The 17,766-nt window shown below is 31.4% G+C and overlaps 2 protein-coding genes across 2 annotated transcripts; one reads left to right on the forward strand and one right to left on the reverse strand.

Moving 5' to 3' along the window:
* Positions 1-5,227: 5,227 nt before the first annotated feature.
* On the reverse strand, positions 5,228-12,075 carry LOC106100511 (pancreatic lipase-related protein 2-like). Its single transcript, XM_013279377.1, has 7 exons — positions 11,933-12,075; positions 7,987-8,140; positions 7,610-7,758; positions 7,118-7,363; positions 6,301-6,489; positions 5,863-6,028; positions 5,228-5,336 (listed from the first exon to the last, which is right to left on the reverse strand). Exons 1-7 carry the CDS (start codon positions 11,961-11,963, stop codon positions 5,267-5,269), a joined length of 1,005 nt encoding a protein of 334 aa, XP_013134831.1. The 5' UTR covers positions 11,964-12,075; the 3' UTR covers positions 5,228-5,266.
* Positions 12,076-12,997: 922 nt separating this feature from the next.
* Positions 12,998-15,342, forward strand: LOC106100656 (HD domain-containing protein 2). The gene is made up of 4 exons (XM_013279607.1): positions 12,998-13,198; positions 13,295-13,442; positions 14,054-14,208; positions 14,990-15,342. The coding sequence occupies exons 1-4, from the start codon at positions 13,136-13,138 to the stop codon at positions 15,224-15,226; spliced, it is 603 nt and encodes a 200-aa protein (XP_013135061.1). The 5' UTR covers positions 12,998-13,135; the 3' UTR covers positions 15,227-15,342.
* The last annotated feature ends 2,424 nt before the right edge of the window (positions 15,343-17,766 follow it).

Raw genomic sequence — 17,766 nt, forward strand, 5'->3', positions numbered from 1 at the left:
ATGATATTACTATAGAAGTTTGGATGTACAAAAATTGTTGACTATGAATGTTATAATTGTTGGTTTTAAACAAAATTCAAAAGCCTTCTACAAAGGGTATAAACAATACACCTTCGTAATTTACAATTCGTTTTAATCCCGCCGCAAAACCACAACAAGCCTATTTGTGGCCAGAACACTTCAACTCCTCAAATATGTATTTTGTGTATTAATTTAATACGTAATGTACATTGTGTTAATCAATTTAACACACGCATTTTTACGGAATAAGCTCCTTCAACCTTTTAATATCAATAAATAATACACATTATTGAAAGCGGAATTTAAAGTGACATTTTAGCTTATTTGCATTGTTACCACTATTTTAAAATGTTTGTTTGCAAGAGAATAATCTCGAATACAGTTTTCTTTCATTTGACATTTCTATTATATTGTACAAAATACAGAAAACAGAACCTTAAAAACAACACTTCGCATAAATAATTATAGAAATAACTTTTCTTCGACATCGGAGTTCAAATAGTATTATTCTAAATTCTTTCAATAGAAAAAAGACTGTTATTATTTGAGAAATTCTCGAGAAGTCTACTCAGAATTTTGTGTAGAGGAATTTTCAAAACAGACTCTTGAAGAATACGTCGAATTTGAATAAAACATTTTCTTGAATTTCATAAACAAATTTCGAGTGCCAAGGATGTGAGAATATTTTATAGAAATGTTGTTGGACGAACATCTGGTGCTGAATACGATATGCAACATTCTACTGAATTGTATTGACAAAGTCCTTTTCAAATAAAAAGATATTCGCTCCATGCACAAATTCTTTCGATACCATCATCTAAAAATATGAAAAAACAAAAGCTTACTCGTAATTAGATAAAGATTTTAATGTTGACTTGTCCACAATTAGCCAACGTTACCAAAATTATTCACTAAATAATTCGCATAAGTTAAGAAGCTTACATGTTCTTCCAAACTGTGCTCTACATCTATGCCAAATTTCAAAGATATGCATTTATCCCTTTAGGAGATACCTTCAAACATACGTCCATCTAAAAACAAACTATCGCATTTATAATATTAGTTAAAAGTATCTACTTACTTAAAGATTATCTACTTACTTCCTCCACAGATTATAACAAATATTGAACTTAACAAATAAAGTAGCCTTTTCTACGTATTATGTAATACTATCTGTCGCCCGCGACTCCGGCCACATAAAAAAACAAAAGAAAGTAGCCTATGTGTTCTTCCAGACTATCCTCTACATCTATACCATATTTCATCGAAATCCGTTCAACCGTTTTGGCTACAAACTATAACAATCATCCATCCATCCATCCATCTAAACTTTCGCATTTATAATATTAGTATGATTTTAGATCCGGAAAAACACAGCTGTCTTGGCATAACGTCAAAAACAAAGGCTCCAAAAGAGGTTGTCAAATTCGTGGTCAATATACGCTGAGAGAGGAAGGCTTAGGAAACTTTTTGTCTTGTTTCTGTGTCGACAGGTTTCTTTTGTTTCAGAAAGATACGAAAAACTATACGTCTCTGGTGTACGAAAGACGAATGGCACCGTCCGCGCTGCAAGTTTTACGTTTTACCTTTTTTTATGTTTTCATTCCACTGTTATTATTCTTTGTAGATAAAAAGAAGTAATAATTTATACTAATTACTATATCATTTAACGCTCAACCTTAAACAATAATCAATCAACTCTACTGTTTTAACTACAATACTTAACTAAAAGTTTTAATATTTGTACGAGTACAATAGTCGGTTAAATAGTTAGCAGGAAAATTTCAACAGAAAGGTGATTAAATTAAAAAAAGAGAGCCTTAAATTTTTTTTTCAAAAACTCAAACAGAAAAGTAGAGTAAAGGACTTGTGCAGACTCGTCATAAGTCCTAAAACACAGTTTTTCTTATTCTCACGTACGTTCGGAACTTCTAATCTCCTTGTCTTCCTTTGCAGCACGTCTATACATAAGAGATTTTACTTTCTTAATGTTTTATAATATAAATACAGTATGAGCAAAAAACATCAACTTCTGTTCAAAGATACATGTATTCTCCAACAGTTTGTAATAGGTAAAGTTCACAAGAACTTAGATTTGAAAACGTAAAGTATCGTACGTGGTCTAATATTGAGAATGTTTATTACTTACTAGCTTTCTAGGGTAAAAAAAACAAAAGTGAGTAGCCTATGTGACCTTCAAGACTATTCTCTACTTTTATAACAAATTTCATCAAAATCCGTTGAGCTGTTTAGGCTAAAAACTCTAAAAAACATGCGTCCCTCTAAACTTTTTCATTTACTGTATAATATTAGTATAAAGTATAATAAGGTCGATCAATACCGAATATTTCAAGCGATTGTCCGGCGAACAATTTTAGCTGTGACTGCAAAAGGTTTGTGTACGGCCAATGGCGACGTGAAATATTTGCAGCAGTCTCTACATGGCAACACTAAATGGCAATAACAATTTGCCTTGAATTAATTTGAATCAATTTTGTAGTTTCAACTGCCTTGTTACAGAAGTTACACTTGTAACCACAACGAAAACATTTATTGTCTTTTCAGCTTTTTATCAACTTCACTGTTTTATTACCAATGTTTGAATGAAGGCTTTGAGTCAAAGAGAAGTTGTAGCAACTTCGTCGAAAGATGTCAAGAAATCCTTTGAACATAGAACACTTCGAAATTACAGTAAAATACGACGAAGTTCACTTTGAAGCTATACAAAGTAGCTGGGAAGAGAAATTTCTTATGGAATAATACTAGAGATATGAGCGCGTTTCCAAGATCAATTAAATTATAGAGCAAATTCCTTCTACAATTGCCATGAGTTTCCACTATCGAAACATTTACAAATTATCATTTCTTTGAAAAAACTACAAATAAAAATCGCGACAAAATAAATACTGAGTTACAGAAGTCTTTAGTGGCGCTATGTAATTTATTATTAAAACTGAAAGATTTTAATTTACTTTGCAGGCGACAAGTTAAAACAAATGTAAATAGAATCACAAATTTAATTCCACGTCGGATCGTATTTACTCCGCCGTGTGAAACTATTAGTGTTGAAATTTACTTAAGAGAGTAATTAAGGCAAAGTGCCATTCGCTTTTTGAACGAACATGTGTAGATAAGGCTATGGAGTACTAAATAAATTAGGTAAAACAAATCATAAAGAAAGATTTCAGCTAGTACTCACTAAGGACCTGTCCCACCAAATTGTAAATTTTCTGATAACAATCCAGCGTATAAAATATATGATGGAAATATCGGATTTTGTTACCTTATGACAGTGACGTCATTTTTAAGCTAGTTGAGTATCTATCAGCCAGTGGTAACAGACCAATAAATTACTGTTTTTAAGTTGCTCTACTATACACACTTACTAGTACATTTTACAGAACCATTTTTAAAATAAATGTAAACGAATTACAAACGAAGATTTTTAAGCATCAAGAGTGTTGAAAGGAAATTTATTTGTAAAACAGAAAAATATCTAGTCGAGTAAAGTGAATTAAATACTTTACGCTAATTACCGACTCGATAACTGAAACTTAGCTCTAAATGGGAGCAAAATAAAACCATTTAACGCGGTTCCACTCTCCTCATAGAAGTTAGAGGGTTGAGTAGTAAAAGTCTAACTTTATGCGACTTCCTGCAACAAGGAAATCCAATTAGCAATGCCAGGCTGCAGGAAGCTAACTGGGATAGAGTGGAAACAGGCGCTAGACCAGTTAACGTGCTAAGAATTCAAGTAACATCGGTATTAAGTGCCATAAACTTAGGTTTTAATTAGTTCAAGACATTTAACGTAATTAATACTTAATAAGTTATTTTTTTATCGGAGATTTAATTCATATTTGACTATCAAGATATTGGTGTGTAAAAGAAGTGGTGGATTTTTATAGATTGATGACATATGGTGAATACGATTATCCATGTTAATATACTAATTTGAGGTTATATAGCATATCTATGGTCGATTTTAGCTTTTTTTAGTATTGTTTGTGTGATATACAACTAAAACCGTGTTTTAGACGAAAATGTGTTACACAACATTCATGAAACAGCAGTTTATAAACGCAGAATATAATTGGAATATTCAAATCCAAGCATAGTTTGTACCTTGTGCTAATATTTAGTTTACCAGGCCTTCGAACTGAAACGTTCAGCAATTAACAGACATACGCTGATTGTTCCAGATGTTCATCAGGGCTAATAACATTAGGCTTGTACGCATTTTATTACTAACTCGCTACAATATCAACCCTAAGTATTTTAATTTAGACTTTGAAAATTGGAAATATTTATTTAATAATTTGTTTTAACAATTATTCAATTTGTATAAAATAAATAGAAAACAGTGTATTTATATTCCATACTGTACAGAAACAGATTGTCAACGCCGCGAAGTCTTAGTTTAAATATTAATTAGGTCAGCTTTTATTCTATTTCGCTTTATGTATTCCAGTACAAGTATAATTATGTATTTACATATTTTAATTCAAAAGAGATTCAATCAATTAGTACCTTGTAACACGACCTTTTACGTTTTTTATTTATTATTTACTTAGTAACCATTTTTATGTATCGCTTCTAACTTTTAAAGTTAAATTAACTTTACAACTCGCTTTTTATAAATGCCTAATAAAAAATCCTCGGTTTCTATTTGAATATTTTACTCTCTGCAGAGAATTCGAATATTAAATTTGAATGCTCGATGAAGAAATACAAAAAAAATATCGTGCTATCCGAATTTTTTGTTCCGATTTCTCTTAAACTTTTATATTTTAAACATTTTGCTATTTATAAATGAAACGTTATTTGCCTGAATTTAAAATTAATTTTCTATTATCAATCTTATAGACAATTATTAACAAAGTTGTAACCATAAAAAAATTATAAAAAAATGACCCATTTCCCTCTCAGCTTCTTTGAAATAAAAGAGATAACATGTATTTTTTTACAACATAAAGAGACAAACGAGCAAATGTATTCGCCGAAATAGCGCCTGCCCACAAACATTTGTATTAATTATATAATTAACAACAATAGTAAAACTTATATTAAAATAAATTATATCAAGTTTTCTTAAGTCTTTAAAGTCTTATTAAAAATATTGTTGAGCAAACATTCGCTCTACGAATTAAAATAATCGTTAACACTACAATAAATACTTATAAACATTATTTGCTAAATACATAAGCACATTTTTTACATTCTAACAAAACGTTTCTCTTATTCATTAGCTATTTTCGTCAACTATAGCGAAAGGATGTTCTGCATTCGTCTTGAGGTAATATATCCCGTCTTTCCTGTAACAAAAATAAAATAATAAACTCGAAAATCTATAGAATAAGGAATTTATTTTCATACCTATATTTGAGTCTTATTTGATTACCAAAAAGCCTTGAGTTTAATTAGATGTTTTTTCCTGTTTATAGTAAAGTAAAAGGAAATCTATTATTATATTAATGTTGAAAGGAAACGTAAGTTTTTCTTATTATTTTCAAATGTTATCCAGAAGCGATAAACCTGATGTTCGTAATAACAAAAATACGTAAAAATACCCGCATTTGCAATACTAGTGAAATTTTGTTTCCAATAAACAATGCAACCAAAACTGATGACTGAAAAGTAAAATTTTTTAATGGCTAACTTTCGCCTGTGACTCCGTACTCGTGAAATATAAAAAGCAATAGTAAGTAGCCTATGTGTTCTTCAACTATGCTCTACATCTATGCCATTAAATCCAGATCCGTTCAAACGTTTAGATTACAAACATCTATCCACCTAAACTTTCGCATTTATATTAGTAAGTTTATACTAAATGTAAGTCACCCGTAATGTATGTCAAAGCCGCCCATGATGAGCGTCTCGCCGGTCCCCTTACACGAGCCGCTGTAGTACAGCTCGTCGTAGTCCTTGCAGCGCACCGCCGTGAACGGCACCGACGATATGATGGATTCAGAGAAGAACATGTGTGCCCGGTTATGTGCACAGAGACCTATAAATTGAATTATAATATACTAGCTTTCACCCGCGACTCCGACCGCCGGAAATTAAAACAAAAGTAAAGAGCCTATGAGTCCTTACAGACTATTCTCTACATGTATGCGATCCATAGAGATCCTTCCAGCAATTTAGGCTACAAACACTAACAAACATCCAGCCATCTTTCGCATTTATATTATAGTGAGGTTTTTAAATAATTTTGTATAAGTAAAATCAAGTGTTTGATTCGTTGCGGTTGATGGTAAAGTGCTTGTTTATTTTTACCTCTATAATCGAATGTGCATCCTGGCTGTCGAGTGCCGCCATTAGGATAGAAGTCAATATGTCCGAGCGGCGAGGCAAAGCCAAGGTATCCTCCGCACGTGTGTATCACCTCCACATGACGCGCGTCATGCTTGTCAAGACGCGCGTCCTTGTTACCCAATGTGAACAAAGGGAGTGCGGGATCCAAACCTAGGGTTATCAAATGGTTAATAGTCAATTAATGTTTTTTTTAGCAAACAGTCGAAATTATACATAGTATTTTGATAATAATCAAAATTCCAATTTGCGAATAACAAAGGCTAAAGCACCACATAATACGTAACAATCAAAGCTGACGTTACCGTGTGACAAGACCATTCGATCGTTCATGTCAATCATGTATCACGTAATAGGTCTGTCGGCGTTTGACTGAAACATGCGTCGACGTTATTTTGTAGAAAAAAAGAATTTCATGTTTCTACGTATTCATATACCCCTAGCAGTTGCTTGACTTCGTCCGTATAAAATGAAAAAAGTAATAAAAATGCAATCTAAGATACTCACAGATAAATTACCTTTCTAACGGTGAAAGATTTTTAATCAGTCCAGTAGTTTTTGAGTTATTTCAATACATACAAAAATACAAATCTTTCCAATTTATAATATTAGGATAGATGACGATGTTTAAAATGTTCAATTGATTGTTCACAAATTAAATTGTAAAGTGGTTTAGGTGATGCAACACAAAGACGTTCCACAATATTACCTCCAATCTGATTACGTTAGATGATTACGTTATTGATAAAAATGTGATAAAACATTTAATTACACAAGTTACCTGTGATTGTATCAATAGGTCCTTGCTTCACATACGCTCCAGCTATACCGACCACGTGTGCGCCAAGACTGTGCCCGATTAAGTGAACATCGTCCATAGACACTCCCTCCGATATAAGAAAGTTGAGGAATTCAGTCAACAGTCTTCCTACCATAGCGACGTTGTAACTGGCCAGTATGTAGTTGACATTTGCTGCGTTCCCCCAATCAACTACTATTATGTTCAAATCACTGATGTTCAAATAAGCTGCAAAGAAGCACGGAAATTAAAATTACCAAAAGAGAATTAAATACTTCATATGCACTACATGAAAATTCTTAATCCAAAATCTTAAGAATATCTTTTAAATTTCGATTTTGTTGAATAATCCTAATAAACCTTTTCATCTTTGTCGCTTCCATAACATTGAATAAAGCAAGACATCACATTTATTCCATCCATCAATTCTCTGCCGTTAAATACAAATTATAATAGAATTGTAGGTATATTCACCTTCTTTAATTGATTCCGGCATAGGACTTGAGCCATGGTTGAGCCATCCATGAGTGAGTACCTTTACCTTGTTTTTGAAATTAAAATTAGAATTACGTAATGACGCGGTGTCGTTTATTTTCAAATCTTGTCCATCGTAAGGATTACGCCTGGAAATTGTAGAAAAGAATAAGATTACAACTGTACTTAAACGATAAAGGTCAAATTTTATAATTCACTAAAGAAGCTATAAACAGAGAAACTCTTTTCTGTTTACATTTTACAAAACAAATATGAGAAAAATGGAATGTATTGACAAAAGAAAAACATAGCTTACGTGTTTAATTTTTTTACAGACGTTTGTCCCAAATAATTTCTATATAATTTATTAATATTACCTTGTAAATAATTTGAATTGTACATCCTGTTCGTATACCCAACCCCAGAACCAGAGCCTGGTTTCGTTGATATTGCCAGCAGGCGGAAAGGTTTGCACGCTAGCTAGCCATACCGGGTCGTACGGTGTTGGCGCATCCCATTCAATGCCTGAAACTAAAGAAAATCATAGTTAAAAATAGGGAAGGTCCTCATAATGATTTCTGACATTCAAGAGAACATGACACTAAGAAATTCCTTCCAAAAATGTTTTATAATCAACATCAATCTATAAGGCGTCAATAACTTAAAGTCGTTATAAATTCAGTGTACCAATATTGTTTACTAATAAGACGGCGTGGATTTAAATCTGACATTATGTACAATGGATGCTAATGCTACTAATAAAAACCATAGTACAGCTATTTAATTATGGACATGTAAAGCTGACTGTACTTGTTTACCTGTAGAGTGAAAGAAAACATGCCATTGTTTTACCTACTGTTATTAATCAAAATATTTAAAAGCCGTAGAAATGAACACGGTACAAAACGTGTGTTATAAAAGAATTTAATTGTTTTGCCTTTACCAGTGCAATATTAAGGTACGATACAAAACTATAAACTATAACGACGGTTGACACATCGGTGGGCTTGTTGCTAAGCGTAATAGATGACTCGGTAGAGTTTCGCCCTCCACGAAGTAAGGGAAATTCTAAGCATGCGCGGCGACATCGCTCTTGCAATAATAATGACTAAGGTCGTAAAAAATGGATGTCCATAACTTCCGAGACGTCATCGTGGATAACGCAACCAAGCGACCCTATCATTTTTCCCACCTTATTATTTAGTTTTACCATATTCATAGTGGGAAAAGGAAATAAAACCTATAGCATTGAAATTTGAGACTGTGTTTTATTTTAGTTACGGAATAAATTTTAAATTGATAACATTTTAGCGGTTATTATTAGCAATAAATATGTGCGAAAATGTCTCGATATTTACTCTACAAATTTTAGATAACAAAGCTCATAAATAAATTCCCAAAAAAAGTTGCAACCGAATACTATGTAATAAAAAAACCTAAGTATTTCTTAGGTACATAAATGTACATATTTTTTTGAGTTCAATTAATTAATTCATTAAAGTGTCATATTATTTTCGGACACTATTGTGTAATAAATTCTTTATTTGTTATCATGAAAAATCTGTTCCACGACAAGGAAATGTGTACAAAAAAATCAGATTGTTGCGCAATGTGTGCGTGCCGGAAACATAAAAATAAATGACCTACGTGCGATAAAAAGCATGAGGTGCACTTCTATGGATAACCTTAAGATAACTCCGTGAGAAAACATTTGGTATTAACTCACGTCCACATCTAAAACAGCTTTACAATTAACTGACACTGCCAAAATATCTGAACGCAACAAATTGATCCTGTTTTTTTAAGTAAACAAAAAGGGATTATAATAATGTATAAATGTTTCGCCAATGTAAACCCACCTTAACAAGAATACATTTCTACGTTTGCAAAAAAGATCCACCTCTAGACTCTATTCATATTATTTACTTGTGTATTAGCACTTACTTTGACCAACATTTACTTAAAATTTCCCTTAACATTAACTTGTTACAAAGTAATGGTTTATGTTAATGCATTTTCGTATACTTGTTAAAACAAATAGATGTTAACTTAGAAAAAACCTGTTGTGAAATCTTTTATGTATTTAACACTTACATTGTTTTAAAATAACTGTTGTGTTAAATATTCACATCTCAGAATAATGAGTCGTTGTTTTTACATAAGTAGGTATCGAGTTAATCATGTTCATTAACAATATACATTTTTTTTATATATAAACTAGCTGTTCCCGTGCGGCTTCATCCGCATGAAATTATGAAAATTTTGTTTTATTGTTTACATTTGTCAAATTATCAATAGCAAATGTCAAAATGACATGACATGACAAACCTTGGCAATCTTGCTTCCTTGATGTTGGCAGCAACTTATGGTCTCTTTCCCACATTAAGATTTTCATCCAAAATGTTTACCCCCTAAGTTTAATGGCGTGAAAATATATAGCATAAAGCCTGACGTCAATGTAGGGCTTTTTATTAAAAAAAGAATTATTCTAAAATATGCTGTAATTGCTGACATTAGGCAACAAAGTGTGTGTTTACGCTTTATTATAATAGTATAGACATGTATTGACGGTATAGCAAAGATCGTATTTCTCATTTGTAATTAAACACGCGCTAATTACGAAACGAGATGACATAACAACATAGTTGGTCAAATAAACAGAAATACAAATATTGTATAACTAGCTTTCACCCACGACTGGGTCTGCGTGGTATTAAAAAAAAACAAAACCAAGTTGCCTGTGTGTTCTTTCAGAATATCCTCAACATGTATGCCAAATTGCATTGAAATCCGTTTAGCAGATTAGACTACAAACTCTAACAAACATTCATCCATCCACCTAAACCTTCACATTTATAATATTAGTATTAGTATGATTTAACAGATATTCCATAATAGAAAATTTTACGTCTTAATTATTTATTTAACCGTATTACTTATTTAACCGTGACCATGATGAAGATACAAGTGTCGTATTCTATCAATGAGATGCATTAGCAATGAGATCGAAAAAAGGTTAACGTGCTTGAACGCACGTGATATACTCGAATACAATATACTCAAAGCGGAACTACAATGTTTATTGTATAATGAGCCCGGCTTCGAACACAAACTAGGAGTCAATCATATAATTCATTGGAAGTCGCAAATTTTAGCAAAGTAGCTATCATACTCAGCATAGTTACAAAATTAAGGTTATCTTAGTGTGAATGTAATATGAGAAATCTACACTAAAGCACAGGACAAGTAACCAAATGAATCCAATAGTGAAAGTAGATTAATTAAAAGAAAAGAGCATACTTCTTACTTGAGACCCGATAACATTTGTCTGAAGTTCTTTTACCGACAATGATCATGACCTTAGCAACGAAACCATTGACGGCGTACACGACTAGTGACGTCTAGAAAAGTAAAGTTCTGATTTTCCCTGTTTTGATGAGAATATTTGAATTTTGTTTGTAATATCGAAGTGAGCGTGTGTCTAATTTCATTTAATTTTACTTAACGTGTACTTCAATATTGTACATGAATATGAACTCAACGCCATCTGTGTTTATAAAACAGAAAGTGGACAAAAAAAATTATTATACTCTTTTTCCTTTTACAATTTGCTGCCAGCATTAAAGATGTACATAACTGATAAAGTGAATGAACACCTAAATTTCGATATTATGTCAATTTTATTGAAAAGATGCATTCCATAGATATGTTAATGTTGCTCTTTCTATACGCAAATGAGAACTGAGAGCTGAGCGAAAAGTTTCATATGATGTGTATAACATTATAATTCACACTTGAACGAGTCTTATGCCTTTAAAGGACCGCCGAGATTCATATCTTTAAATTAACATTCAAAGAAAGTTACTAGCGAACATCTCTATTCTGTATACGGCAGTTCATAGAAAAGGGTCCTTAAAAACAGGACGACCATATCAACAAAAAAAAGAAATTAGAAACTGAAGCGGGTTTTTATATATAAAAATATATTTTTGCTTCGATGTCAGTGATCAGGTAAATTTCAAACACTTTTTAATTTTTAACAACAATTATTTTTTGTATAAATTAGTAGCTTTGACAAGAGATAAAAAAACACAAAAGGTATTCCTTAAAATCCAGCCCAAACTTAGCTTGGGTCTCCTCCCTGCTTGCTGTGTGATTTATAAATCGCAATAATTACAAATTACATTTCATTTGCGAATACAGATTTCATGTTTGTTTGAATCTTAATTTTAACAAGGGATACATATTATCTGATATTTTTTTAAGATTTATAATATTACTAAAATATTACAAAACACCCCTAATATCTTGAGTTACACAAACCTGAAGAAACAAGAAGCAAAAGCAAAATCATCACAAAGTTTGTCTTCAAACACGAAAACTAAAATTCACTGAGTATAAACAAACTTGTAGGCACTTGGAAAAGTTTAAAATTCTCATTTTGATACAACTTCGAGTTGGTGTACCGTCACTGAGGACTTGAACATTTTCACTGACGACAGCCAGCGATAGAATTTAAATTTGTGTAGCGGTATATTGGGGAGCATTGTAATTCATTGTATGTGCTTACGCTACATCCATCGATCATATTAATCAGACAGTTTCCTATTGCTTTTAATTTATTTAGACAAAGCTATTTTAGAGAGTCTTTGTGAATAATTATTTACGATTAATTCTCTCATAATTATGTGATGTCTCTATTCTAAGAAATATAAGACTACCAAACTAGTTCATGATAACTGATCAAAATCAAGATGCGCAAAATTACTTGTGAGATTTTTAATTTTAACTTAATACGGAATTATTATTCGAACAAGGCAATTTTTATAACAGTTCTTTTTAAGCTTAGAGTGCGTGCGCTATGAGCATTTTGCCGCCCTCGCCTAACGTTGGTATTTCGAAAACTATTGTAATTGCCTTGTTGAATCAAGACTTTATTTACTGTTTAATTTTATGCAAAAAAATAAAAATCGAGTTGCTGAGTTGGGCTAATGTTTTAAATTTTAGGTTCAAACTTCTTTTTTTGGTTATTTCAGTCTAGATTTTGGGCCATCGAGAAAACTATTTCGCAATACTGCACCAGTAAAGAGAAAACAACAGAAAATTACCATTACATTACCAACACTGTTCTGTATTAATAGAAAGGATTAACAGGATAGGGTATTGATTGGAAATGACAGCCTGCTTCACTTTATTCCGAATTAAACGTGCTCGTAGAAGTTCCCGGCAATTTAGTCGATTTATATTATTACTTCGAAATCCCACCACCACCATCAGAGCCAAAATGGTAAAAATAAAATGGACACAAATTACCAGATTATAGCATATCCATTTATATAGGTGAATGATTACTGTTTTACTGTCAAACTTTGACTTGACAGTGTCAGTGACACTTAGCATATAAAACATATTGGTGTCATGTTAATAATTCATTTCGTTTTCATAAACCAATAGTAATAAAAGGACAAATAAAAGCTTTTAGTCCAAACACGATTTTGCATAAAATCAACTGCGAAGTGAGAAACCATGGCCTTAATAATTGAAAATCAGAAAATCCTTGAATTTCTTGAACTAGTTGGTCGTTTGAAGGTCTGTAGTTTTACAACAATTGTAAAATTATTTTCATAACTGAACTTTCATTATTTGTTAAATCTAATTTATGAAATTGTTACTATATTTTTTTAGCACGTAAAACGAACAGGCTGGGTGCTCTGCAATATTGACGATTGCGAATCGATCGCTGGTCACATGTATCGTATGGGCTTAATGACCTTTTTGCTCACAGAAGAAAACAATCCAACAAAATTAGACCGCTTTAGATGCCTACAAATAGGTAAGCTTTTGTGTAATAAAAAAATAGTTTAGCTTCTGGTTTTTATGTTAATATGATAATATTAACTGCTTTGTCCATCTGTTCCTGACATCGATTGCTCATATAAAAGCCATACTGTTCTTTTATTATGTTTATCTGTAGATAAAGAATATGATAAGACCATTTTTGCTGACCAAATAATGTGGCCTATCATATGTGTGTTTTAATTATTTAACTTACATATATACATTTTAAATAAAAAAATGTATATTGAGTGCTTTATATGGAACAGATTGTGGTTTTATTTAATACTAGCTTTGGCCGCTATATTGTCAAACTGGAATGAGAAAAAACTAAACAAAAGCAAGTAAACTATGTGTTCTTTAAGATTATCCGGTACATCTTTACCAATTTGCCAAAATGCTACTTTCATCTAGATCCATTCAGCAGTTTAAGCTATAAACTCTATCAAACATCCATCCATCTAAACTTTCCCATGTATAATATTAGTAAGTTTGATTACATGCATAGGTACTTGATTTAATCTGTCAGACTTATAAGTAGAATACATATAGAATTTTGTAAATTAATGTTTGATTACATTAAAAAATATTGTACTCTCATGTTTCCAGCATTAGTTCATGACCTAGCTGAATGCATTGTTGGTGATCTGACACCACACTGTGGAGTATCTCCCGAGGAGAAACATAGAAGAGAAGATGAAGCCATGAAAAAGATTGCTGAGCTCACTGGCATTGCTGGTGACAGGATGTATGACCTATATAAGGTATTTCTATGTATATTGAATATGTTTAGTGTTAAATACTAGACCTATGAGTTCACTTTTACTCACTTATGAGTAATGAAACATGTTACTTTAGATTCAAACATTTGTCTAATTAATAAGTATAAATTCAACCCCTCTGATCAAAAGAGTAACATCTCTTATGACATACTAGCTGTTGTGTGCGACTTCGACCAAGCAATATAAACATTAAAAAAAGGAGCCTATAATATGTCTGTTACCCTGCAGTGAAAGTCTGGTTGAAATCGGTCCAGCTGTTTCGGAGATTACCCGGAACAAACGCGGCTTTCAGACAGACAGAGAAAAAAATTAAATGCGATTTTTGTTATCGGCAACTCACATACCTCATCTTCCCGAAATCTGAATTTTTTTTTTGATATTATAAACAGACACTATTTAAACTTATACAAAATGTTACTTTTATCATCGTACAGGTTCAGTTGTATCATACTTCAAAGATTTTTGTTGATGTAAATACCGATTTGTTATCTAAAAAAAATTGTAATAGAAGAATAATAATATGATGATATGTAATGATGTACTTAAATGACTAGTTAATAAAAAGTCATTGTTCTTATCTAAATTATACTTTTTACACTGATTTCCTAAAACTCTGACATTTTTTATACCATTGTAGAGCGATAACATCAATTTATCTTTAAAACCTTGTCAGTCAAACCTATCCTAAATATTTCTCGGACATTCTGAATGTTGAATATGAATTATTAAAAATATAATTAATATTATACAATTAACTTTTCAGGAATATGAAAACCAAAGTTCTCCTGAAGCCAAATTCGCCAAAGACTTAGACCGCTACGATATGATTCTACAAGCATTTGAATATGAGAAACGAGAAAAAGCACCAAATAAGTTGGAAGAATTTTTCAAGGCTACTGAAGGAAAATTCAACCATCCATTTATAAAAGACTTAGTTACAGAACTGTATAGACAAAGGGAAGAATTTGAGAAGAAATGTCTTCTTAATGGAAATGCTTAATTTAATTGTTTGCAGGCAAATTAAGATCTGAACATAACATTACTATGCCTATTTAAAAATACAGTCTCGCACATTTTGATTATTGGCTTGTATTAGTTGATTTTAAATTGCATTAAGAAGAACAAGGCAAAGGTTGAATTGTCTACTTTTTTGTCTGTTGTTTTATAAATTTACTAGTAATCTATAGGTGGATTTTTTTTTAATTTTCTAATAGTTAAAGTAGTCTTTTTACTTAGTGATAATGTTGCTTCCTAATGGGAAAAGAATTGAATTTGATTCAGTGGTTTTTGAGTTTATTTGTTACACACATAAATACATATTCTTCCTAATATTAGTATAGTTTGGTATTCATCATAATTCAAATTAATATGTTCATAAAAATGTTCTGCTGCACAATTTAGATGATTTTTCTCATATAATGTTCGTAAGCGTAAGATATGGGTTTTTTTCCACGATCGGATTGTTTTAGCTCACGATATTTCAGCACAGTTGCTTGCGTCATATTCTCGGGCTGACTGAAGTGATGCGGTAGGGTGAAAAAAAAAACAAAAAAATGTTACACGAAGCCATATCGATCTACTTTTCCTGTGTTTGTTCCTTACCAGTAAGCAGTGGTCGCTATACCACTGCTAACTGGTAAGAAACATGTAACTTACGAACATTATATTTGAAAAACCACGACAGTTTAGTGATTTTTCTTATGTTATTTTTCATACTTCATCATAGAATATGCGGGTTTCGTTTACATTTCAATGTACGAGTATTAGATAATACCATCTGTATTGCATTGAAAATGCTTTTTTATTTAGTTACCTACTAGCAAGGCTAGAGACAAATTAATTTTTGTATTGTTAAGTTCTGATTGTTTCAATTTTATTTGTTAGCGATAATTATTTTCAAGGAATCTCCTTGGTAATGTTTTTATTTTTTTCACAATGTATATGTTTCAATACATAAGTATAATATTCTATTTTAAGAAGCTATAAGAGGGATAATTTACTCAATGTATATGTGATGGGCCTGAATGGTATAATAAAGTAATGTTCTGTGTGCCACGGACTAGACTAGACTGGACGGTCCCCTAGACTAAAAACCGTAAAAAATAATTGGAAACTACTATAATGCTATACAAATATTTTTAAATGTGTTACTTTCAGGATACAGTTTGGAATGGATTACAAGTGCCATCGATTTTCTTGAACAAATTGTACTATTAGAATACATTAATATGTGTTATTTTATTCTGTGTGTTTGTAAGTGCAATGAATATGCAATAAATATTTCCTATAGTACTCTAAGTCATGTATGCTTTTATTCAAGTTCATTTAAGTATTAAAGTAGTATTATCTATGATTTTGATGTGCCAAAGTTCTTGAATTTATTCAAAAAATGTTCAGACCTATATGACTCCTACTTAATCATATTTTATTTTATTCAGACCTAACCGATGCCTACTCCAGGGGTGTAATTGTAAAGGGTTGCACCACACTGTTTATAATTAAATTCAGAACAAGTATTGTTAGTTTAAAACTATGACCTTGAGTCGCTAAAAAATTAAAACTGTCTATACTATCATATTTGCAATGTTTCTATTCTATATCAGCTAAAATTTAACTCACCATCTGAGATTTTTACAGGTCTATTATCCTAAAGTGAAATAGTGTATAATTATGTGCACTATTTCCTCCCAAATTTATTTAAAAACATTTCTAAACTGAAACAATAACTTAAAAATATTCCTAACACAATTTTTTTGTTATAAAAGTGCATAACATACAACTCATGTAACAAAAACGATCTTTTATTACATACAACTTTGTCGCATGTCGAAACTTAAAAATAGTTCTGATGTCAATTAAAATATTTGTCATTTGTTACTATTGTAGCATTCCATTGTATTTTGTAAATGCTGCTTATTGTATTTTCATTATACTTAATTGTACCTCAAAAAGACGTAAACTAACATTACTTTTTTAATTAGTAAAATGTTTGTAATTAAATATTTCTTTTATTTATCAATATGGCCAACACTGCATTGACTAATAAGTAAAGAATTATTTATAAACAACTAAGTATGTAGTGATTGTAGTTCAAATAGTACTTAAAGAGTGGCACTGGGCATAGTCAGATGTGAAAATATTTGCATTTGATCCAATTTTGGCGTTACAGCTCTGGCAAAAAAGGGACAATGGTATAAACAACTGTATGCATGTCAGGGTGTAACTTGTCTTCCTTTGTATATGTTTAAGTACTAGTTAAAAGAAATTTTAGCAATCCATGTTAGTGGCCTGGAACATTCAATTTCAGTCAAAGTACCATAAAATACAATATCCAGGAAAAACTGGTTATATATCTACATTTGTCATTGGTGTTAAATTGTACATTTAACACTTCAATGTCAAAAAACTAGAAATGTAGACAATATTGAGCAACAATAGCCTTGATGTTATTGCAATGTTGAATACCAAGGCTGTTTTATTATGAATAAAAGTGGTTTAATTATTTTCAAGTCTTTATTATATAAAAATGGATAGTTGGAA

The sequence above is a fragment of the Papilio polytes genome, unplaced genomic scaffold (genome assembly GCF_000836215.1).
Source record: "Papilio polytes unplaced genomic scaffold, Ppol_1.0 DF824047.1, whole genome shotgun sequence".
Lineage (NCBI taxonomy): Eukaryota > Metazoa > Arthropoda > Insecta > Lepidoptera > Papilionidae > Papilio > Papilio polytes.

What these genes read in the sequence shown, in the direction of transcription:
- LOC106100511 (XM_013279377.1), bottom strand. Translation starts at nt 11,963, where the DNA reads ATGATTTTGCTTTTGCTTCTTGTTTCTTCAG. An exon ending in CAATTCAAATTATTTACAAG is followed by an intron (nt 7,759 to 7,986) that starts GTAATATTAATA and finishes TACAATTTCCAG; the next exon opens with GCGTAATCCTTACGATGGAC. An exon ending in ACCTATTGATACAATCACAG is followed by an intron (nt 6,490 to 7,117) that starts GTAACTTGTGTA and finishes TGATAACCCTAG; the next exon opens with GTTTGGATCCCGCACTCCCT.
- LOC106100656 (XM_013279607.1), top strand. Translation starts at nt 13,136, where the DNA reads ATGGCCTTAATAATTGAAAATCAGAAAATCCTTGAATTTCTTGAACTA. An exon ending in CTTTAGATGCCTACAAATAG is followed by an intron (nt 13,443 to 14,053) that starts GTAAGCTTTTGT and finishes TCATGTTTCCAG; the next exon opens with CATTAGTTCATGACCTAGCT. An exon ending in GGATGTATGACCTATATAAG is followed by an intron (nt 14,209 to 14,989) that starts GTATTTCTATGT and finishes TTAACTTTTCAG; the next exon opens with GAATATGAAAACCAAAGTTC.